At 38.1% G+C, this 9008-nt stretch overlaps 1 protein-coding gene across 1 annotated transcript; it reads right to left on the bottom strand.

The window, feature by feature from the left end:
- Positions 1–309: 309 nt before the first annotated feature.
- On the bottom strand, positions 310–3840 carry LOC145772206 (uncharacterized). Its single transcript, XM_082584054.1, has 3 exons — positions 3515–3840; positions 2206–2368; positions 310–1365 (listed from the first exon to the last, which is right to left on the bottom strand). Exons 1-3 carry the CDS (start codon positions 3725–3727, stop codon positions 1175–1177), a joined length of 567 nt encoding a protein of 188 aa, XP_082440180.1. The 5' UTR covers positions 3728–3840; the 3' UTR covers positions 310–1174.
- Positions 3841–9008: the final 5168 nt, after the last annotated feature.

Genomic DNA, 9008 nt, shown 5'->3' with positions numbered 1-9008 from the left:
GCCTGGCCAATTAGTGCACAACTGTATTGGTACTAGGTTACCAGTTATATGCCATGGATGCTTTTTCCTACAATTGACTTTCTAAACAATAACTCGTTAAAATATTTTTTTTTAATTTTGTAATTTGCGGTGTGCGGTGCGGTGCAGTGTCAAAGTTCCAGATAAATTGCGGTGTGCGGTGCGGTGCGCGGATAGATGAGTCAGTTGCGGTGCGGTGTGCGGATAAAAATTTTGGGTTCGCTGCATCTCTAATACAGACTTTGATAGTCAGTTAGAAAAAACGAAAGTTAGCAAGACATCTTCAAGACGTATTTTGAAAGCAAATTTTAATACCTTTACCCAATCTACAGTAACCTATTACGCGCTACACAGTACACAATAAGTCCACAACCACACCTGAGAACCAAAATTCATACAGTGCAGCTTAGCGCTAATTACAATAAGCTAAGTGAAGCTTCTTTGTCCTAAAAGAGTTTCATGAGCTGAAAAATTTAATAACAAAAGTCGAGAATTATCCTACAGGCTGTCATATAGCCTACATGTTTTATCAAAACAACAAAACAAAACTTTTCACAAAAAGTTTTGGTTAAAATGAGTAAAAGTCAGTATAGCCTACTGTTCGTTTCAACAAAATTATCTGAAATTGTAAAATACTTTTGTGCTGTCACTTGCAAGCATAAATAATATTGGTAGAAAATTGGAATTGGCAAAAAAAATTGTTTTTTTTTTAAATACAAAGTAACTAGATCACTAAACGGAACAAAACTGACCAAGATGAAGTGACATGTTTCGAACAACCTTTTTCAAAACAAACACGATGTTTTTTAACAGTGACAGTAACAGCTGCATGTTTGTGAAACCTATTTCGAAACCTTTTATTATTATTAAATTTATGCGATGTTGGCTGGCTGTTCAGCCTGAACAATGATTCAGACACTTCACAATTAAAACATAGAAGAGACAAAACACATGCACGGAAATAAGTTCCCATTGTTTAAAACTGGCAATAGAGCTGACACATTTTAGGTAAATTGCCAAAAACAGAACAGATACCCTAATACAGAATAGCCACTATCAATTTGTATGAAGCTTTTCTAACTAACATCTTGATTTAATTAATTTATCCCAGAAATGGAGCAATTCCCCACATCAACCATTCTATTTCATCTCTTCTTTAGCCCCTGTTTTCTGTGATGAGGGTAGCTTTGTCTGCTTCGGTTAAACGATGTGTCTTCATGAAGCTGTTAAGATTAAACTTCACCCTTTGGAAAGAGTCAGTCAGGTGCAACTTGTTTGCTTGATCAAGCACTATCACATTGTACCGATGAACACCTGAACCGCGCGGTGGTTGCGGTGGCATGTATTCTGCAATGATTGAAAATATTGCTTTTATACTGTATGCTTCCATTCATGTAGCCTATACTCAGCTCAATTAACATGAAACTTGGAAATTAATGGATCCCATATAGACTTACCATTGGAGGCACACAGAGAAACTTTTCATGGGTCACGTTGTTAACATTTTAATAATTTTTTTCCATTCAAGTTTTTCTCAGAGTAGCTTTAGTTGAGTTTAATGTAACATCCTATGTTTATAATACAGTAGCGTAGGTCCACTTTCTGATCTAGTATATGAGACTGTTAGCTTATAGATATGTAGCTATGCATCATTTTTTTTATTTAATTGATATGCTGTGTAGGTCCACGTAAAAAAGGCGCAAAACAATTTAGGTTTCTAAATCTTTTTCTAGTCATTATAGAGTAGCCTACGCTAGGCGTATTTGTAATCTTCAGGTCGCTGCAGCAGATAACGTAGCATTAAAAAATTTGTACGAAAACCTTATTTACTAAACTTTTGTTGCAATTTTTTTAAACTTCGATTTTGATTCTTCCTAAGTTCGAGTTTGTCTAATGAGAAATCTGATCTCTTAAAATAATTCCTAGCGAAATTTTCCTCAGCTGGGTTAAATCTTGCCTTTTGATTGGTTAATAAACCACGTCTGCAACAGCGACCTACGATTTACAAATAGCCTACGTTTACTGCAAGCTATACGTTACCAGATGGGTCAACAAAACATTTTCAAAACTTACAAACATATTGACAAAATAACTAGCGGTGAAGATAGGCATAGGCTACCCCAGTTTTTCAACTGGAAAATTATACCAAACTATTGCTAAAAAAAAATTGTCACTTTGTAAACCTACCCATAAAGACGTCATAATTCTCTGAAGGATTTGCGTGTATTCCTTTTCTCAATTGGTCTTTTCTTATATTTACTGCTCCAAAATGAAGATAATCTTTAAGAAACGGTTTTCGTGGGCTCGGTGCGTCGGGATCAAGCATCAGAACCGTGTAGAAACTGCTCTTCTGAATGAATAAAATATACATTAGGTCAGGGTTGCCCAACGTCATGTTCCCAGGTTGCATACTAGGCGTCCCTTCATTAGGCCGTGCGATCATACAGGTTGTGAATATAGAAATCATTCACTTCAATAGGTCACTTGGAGAAACGGAAGAATGAAGCAACAACGATTCGATTTTTATGGCGTCCTTGAAACAAATGCGTTTAAACAAATGCGTTTAAACAATATTATTTTCAAGATAATTTAAGGCCAGCTCTTCATTTAATGGCACCTAGTGGAAGGAATAATTCACAGACAACGACACTTCAACAATCAGAAATTTCACTCTGTCAAACTCCGGTGACCGGGCCTGCGATGGTTCAAACTTCAAAGCCTTCACAAGTATGTGAAACTGCCAGGATAAATCTACAAAGAGGCACTTTCCAGCATGAGGGTGACTTCTTTAAACTATTTTCAAAAGAAAAAAATGTTTATCCTGTTATTTTAGCATCAGGAGGCTATGGTTCTACTGCATACCATAGGCTGTAACCTAGCCTACGTTTAACAAAGTAAAGAGAACTGAATAAGACTGCTTTCCAGTTTCAAATCTAGAACTAGCTTATCTAACTTAGTATTCTAAGCAAAGGCATAGCCTACCCCAGCTTGAATAGATAGTTTGGTTTAGATAGGGGGAACAAAGGACGGAAAAACGTGAACTCTATTTGAATAAGAACCTTCTGATGATCTGTTTAGGTGAAACAGGCTGTCAAGGGTTTAGATAGTAATAACTATATTTTATTTTATTCTAAGCAAATGTTCTTGCATAAAAACAAACTTACCTCTGCGTCGATCTCGCCGCAAACACTGGAAACGAAGTTTCAGACAGCATCAAATATAGGCCTAAAGCAGCATTATCAGACAAGAAATGCTTTCTGCGTGGTGTTGCAATGTTACCCTGCCTTTTTATTCATACCGCCTCAAGTCAATGAAACACTAAAAGCAATTAGGCTGCACTATATGTAAAAATGGTTAGGCTGCAGTAGCTCACAAACGAGGATTAGCTTAAATGATAGGCTATTTTTGTTTGTCACTCTTAGTTGAAGATATTTTTTAGCAAATTTAAATTAAAAGTTTTAATGAAACAACGAATACAAGTCGCTAGATTACTTACAGCATTTTTTCGATCATTAAAAGTGATGAAAGGATTTCCAACAGAATTAGGCTTCTGAAAGTTTGATAGTTCTGCCCGAAACGGAGAATTTTCTTCACAAAATTCTATTTTGTCGTTGTACCGTACCACAATACCCGACTTTCGGTTGCACGCACAGTTAACACTTTCCAGCAATAGCATCGCAGCAAAGATTGCAGAAAATAAAATTTTCATTTTTTTATATAGAAAACAACAAGCTCAGTGGTAAGTTGGGCTGTCCCGCTACAGTATTTTTTCGCTTTAAAAAAGAAGCGTTTGCTGAGTAGGCCTAGTATGCTTCCGGATGGGAAACCAGCGAGCAAAATATATCTGCCATCAACGTCACGGTATCAACAAACGTGATGTATTGATCGAATCGACACTTCAAAAGCCAAGTGGCTTGTTAACTTTTTTCCTGCTAGCTGGAAAAAACTGCCTGTTTTTTTTTGGTGCGTCAAGTGCCTTTAAGCCTACTTTGTCACTATAAAGTACAAGTTCATTTTCAAGTAACTTGAGTTCGTTTTTGAAAGAGGCCTACATAGGCTACCACACAACAGTTTGAAATTACCAATTAGCTTTTGCACCTTCTAACATTAGCCTATAGCCTATGACAGTGGTCGGGAACCTTTTTGAGTAAGAGATCCATGAAAGCTACATTTTTGGAAACACATTTCCGTGAGAGCCATAGGTTATAGGCTACCGTACTGCAATGCCTTAACACTTAATACAATTAACACGTGGTGGCACTGGTGAAGTTTTGAAAGTAGGAACGTGTCTTAGCAAGAGGAGAAAAATAGCGGGGGGGTTTGGGGGGTCTTCCCCACCAAAAAAAATTACAATTAATTTGGTGCATTCTGAGCGCATTTTCAGCTCTAAATTGTAATGAAAGATTAAGATAAAACTTTTGCGGTTTGCACTTAAGAAGATTGGACTTTTTTGGCGAGCCAGATGCCGTCTTTAAAAGAGCCATATATGGCTCGCGAGCCATAGGTTTCCGACCCCAGCCCTATGACTTGTGGCTTATTCGTAAGAGGTGCATACCTCCATGCAGTGCCGGTCTTAGGGTATTTCGGGCCCTGTGCGGAATATGGGGGAGACCGGAGAGGGTTGTTACAATTTTTAGTAAATCTAAGATTTCTCTTTCAATATTTGCACAAAGTTGCTGAAAATTTTATGTAATCTTGCTACATGACCAGTTGTTGTAAACAACTTCAAAATTTAAAAAAGTTATGTTTACAGGAAAATATTTGCATTAATATATCAATGAGTCAGTTGTAACAAGTCACCCCAGTATCGGGGTGACTTGTTACACAAATGGGGTGAAATGTTACAATTCCAAATAGGCTGTTCTATTAACTAATTTTTCTTACTAAAATACCTAAAACTGATGGAATACGTTGGCACAGCATTCTTGAATTTATTGAACATCCAAATTTAATAGAAAAAATCATGAACAATCAAATAACATCATTTATTGACAATGCAATGTCACCAGGATTGCAAAAACAAGATCTCCATCCAACCATTCATGGTATTCGCCTCAATAAGGCACCTTTTATTAGTTTTTGGCATGTTTAGGCACAGATACGGCACCAACAGATATTAGTAGAACTTAAAAATGCAGGCTAATCAACTATTCTAAATAATACAAAATTTGTTATTTGAGTACCAAATTAAGTACTTTTTCTAGTTGGGATGAGCAAGCATTACATTGTGTAACAACTCACCCCAATAGTAGTTGGCTGAATACGATCAACATGTGTCAAACATGTGACACTCAGCTTTAAAATATTTATAATGAATCAAAGGTATTGCACTTCAAGTCTGATTTAACTTTGAAGCCAGTTAAATATCATAGTTTTGTAGCAATAACATTTTCTGTGAAAAAACAAAAATTTACTTTTTATACCCTAAAACAGTTTTGGTCACAGCGGTAAACCATAATCTCTTCGTGGGAAATTTGTAACATAAATTTCCCGGATCGGTTCGTCTGTATGCAATGACCAAAAGAAACACTCTTCTGAAAACGTCTATTCAAGAATTGTATTTCTGTAAAAATAGCTTCAAGGCTGTCGAAGAATGGAGGCAACACAGTACCCACTAAAACTTGTCACTACAATACAAATTACTGAGATAAAGACGGAAATTTCGTCTAGTTGGTAAGTTGATAAGCACAAGTAAAATCGTTTTAATATGCGACCAACCTTTCAAGCATGTTTCAAGCAACAATTTTACAAATGAGAGAATAGATTGCAATATTCCAAACGCACGTAACCATCTTCTGTGACGTAATAATGATAAGCATTATGACGTTTTCAAGCACCTGTTGGCTGTGGCTTACACTATACCTCGTAATTCAAGATTTAACGATTATTTAATGTTTCACAGGTGTGACAAAGGCAGGGATGGAGGAACCACGTGGGCCTGGGCCCACCTACTTTATTTTCTGGGTGGGCCTGGCCCACCCACTTTTGAAAGCCAAATTTCTTTGAAAAGGTAGTGAAAACGGCAAATTAGAGAAGGAGTTCCAAAAAAAAAAGCTCTTCACTTATTTAATACACACTAGTTTGATTGCACAAGCCAACAAAAAAAATTTGGCACAAAAGGTGAGAGTCATTTTAAAGTATTTCAGGGCCCCTGATTTCAAAAATGCACTTAGTTTTTTCGAATTTTTGAAACTACCAGGAATTGAATTTCGAACCAAGATTACATTCTTCCGTAACAAGGATAAAATTTTAAGCAGCTACTTTATTGAACAACACAACTTTGTATTCTGTAATTATATAAATGGCCTGCGTACCTTGATGGGTGTTGCTCAGTATAAAGCCTATACCATAATAAAGAATTGCGTTTATTCATCGATGGCTTTGTTTTGCTTATAAGCAAAACAAAATGTTTTGCTTATAAGCAAAGCAACATACGGTATCTATTTTGTGAGTCGTGCAAGGCCTGGTACGTTGCACTTGAAATGGCTTTGCCCGTGGTAGGATTTCTTTGTGGGTTTTTCTGAAGTTGTTGCGACCGTGCCAAATTTCTTTCAACTAAATAACTTAGCCTACTTCAGTCACAAGCACGTTTTAACGTTTGCGTTTTGTCGTTTCTACCTTTTTCTCGACCTTCGCTATGTTGACGTGTATTGTTTTTGATATGATGGTCAGAAATAAAAACAACTGAACTGAGAACTACATGCTTTGCGGCCCCAATAACAATGATCCAATTCAGTACCGTAGCGTAGCTACAGGTATTTTGAAAAGGGAAGGTGGGAAGATTTTGACGGCAGGCGGGCGAAGAACGACGGCGTGTTCGCCGAAGGCGACACTCAGCGGCGAGGGCCTGGGGGGCCTCCCCGGCAAATTTTGAAAAATTACTTTTAATTTGGTGCATTCTGAGAGCATGTTCAACAAAAATTTGGGTATGAATATTAACTCTAAAATGGTGCTGTCCGGTGGCATAGCAAAAGGATAAGATCATGCTTTTTTTGACATTTTTCGGAAATAAAGCTGAGTTTCTACGAATCGAATTGAATTTTTTCCATTTGAAATGACAAAAATTACTGCACTTTCTGTGTAAATTGCGGGCCCCCTAATTGGGGGTTCCGGGGTTGTGACCCCCAAACCCCAGAACCCCCCCCTGACTGCGCCAATGGCCATTGATATCTCAGACGTCTTCATGATATCCCAGTATGGTTTTAGTTTAGACTTTATCCATTTCTTTCTCACTATAGGCTAATAGGCTTACAGAACACTATGCTACATTGGCATACCTGGGGTGGGGTAGGTGGATTGGGCCATGCATTTCGTATTGGCTTAGTCTATAGAATAGTCCTAACATTGTTAATTGAGCAACAACTATTTTATAAATAGATCAAACACAAAATTTGGCAAAAATTCCATGCAGGTATTGGGACCAATGGTCTGGTCAGAGGTTCCAAGTAGGCTAAAAAAAACTTATCATTTTATTGTTTAAAAAACAGATCAAAACGTTAATTTTACAAAGCTACAGTGCATCGTAAGTGATATGTTATGGAAACCAACTTGCCAGTTTCATATTTATGCAATAGGCCTACAACATGTTCAGTCGGAAACTTGATTAATCTCTGCTTGCTTCTTGAAATTTTGTGTTTAGGCCTATACGTTAGGTCTTAAATATGTTTTTTTTTGTGCGTATGTTGAAGCGCGGAAACGTTTTAACGTTTTATTCTATTTTTCTCTTGTAAGCTTATTTTAAATGGCAAAATCGTCATTTCCGTAGGGTCGTAATTGACTAGTAGACCGTATGGTCGTCTCGTTGTCTCCCTGTCGGTATGGAAACTTGTGTAACTTTTGCATTGTGTATATTAATTGCACATTTCAAACATGTAGGCTACCTATGTTCCTGTTACTGACAAATGAAACATTGATTGATTGATTGAATTGCTTTGACAGTGCTATCCAAAACCAGGGATTCCAAAACATATTAAATGCCTTAATCTACGTCGTTAACTATTAAAACATTTTTAAGAGGGGGGGGGGGAGCATGGCCCAATGCCCCCTGCGTACGCTAGTGTCTAGGCCTATCGCTATCATTTCTTGCTGATGTGGCACGAAGCTTTCGAGATTTTGCTTTACTTCGGTACCACAAACCTTGACTAAGTTGTGTCTGACAGAATGCAATGGTCGACTAATTGCCTTCGCTGAGCAACCCAGCATCGGGAGCTCCCACACTGTAGGGTCAGCAAAAGCTATCCACCTCTGGTCGCTTCTCTTTGGCATCTCCGATAGCTCATTGGTTAGGCTACGCGCCCGGCTCAAGATCACGCGGCGCAAATTCGACTCTCGGGGTGTGCGCTTGAGCAAAGCATTTCGAGACTGCTCTCCATTCAGCGGCACCTAGTGAATGGAATAATTCTCCGGCAACAACACTTCAACAATCGGAAAACTTCACTCTGTCAATCTCGGAAACTGGCCTTGTGCCAAGAGCCTCTACAAGTAGGCTACAGTATGCGAAACTACTAGAAATAACCAATTAAGGCTTTGTCAGTCTGATGATAAAGATTCAAAACCAACCAAATCTCCACCAATTGAAATGTCAGACTACCGGTACAGTGACCATTTTTCCATACGCCAGTGTCCTTCTTTAAACGAGCATCAAGAAAAACACACACACAAATAATCTAAGATTAAATTTTACCAAAGCGAGCGAGTTCTCGAGCTTGACCCGCTACCTCCACGTCTGCTCTAACATCAGCAAGAAAAAAGTTGAGACAGGTAGGCTAGATAGCCTAAGCTTGAGGCGTGCAATAACTCTTCTTTTACCCACAGATTACCATCTACTGCGGTGGATTCCAGTGGATTCCTTCAGTCAAAGCAAGTTCCTCGCTTCCCTGATAGGCTAAGTAGGCTACCTCCCTGATGGTATCTTCCATGTAGCCTAAGTATAGTAGGCTAAGTAGGCTACGGTGTGCTTAATTGTTGAGTATTTGGATTTGTGGACGGCT

This window comes from Aplidium turbinatum, chromosome 6, assembly GCF_918807975.1.
Source record: "Aplidium turbinatum chromosome 6, kaAplTurb1.1, whole genome shotgun sequence".
Taxonomy (NCBI): Eukaryota; Metazoa; Chordata; class Ascidiacea; order Aplousobranchia; family Polyclinidae; genus Aplidium; species Aplidium turbinatum.
This window is presented reverse-complemented; position numbering and strand designations above follow the sequence as displayed.

Bases quoted from the DNA above. Each gene is read 5' to 3' on its own strand.
- LOC145772206 (XM_082584054.1), bottom strand. From the start codon at position 3,727: ATGAAAATTTTATTTTCTGCAATCTTTGCTGCGATGCTATTGCTGGAA. The intron at 2,369-3,514 runs GTAAGTAATCTA...TTATTCATTCAG, and splicing joins TTAATGATCGAAAAAATGCT to AAGAGCAGTTTCTACACGGT. The intron at 1,366-2,205 runs GTAGGTTTACAA...CAATCATTGCAG, and splicing joins GAATTATGACGTCTTTATGG to AATACATGCCACCGCAACCA.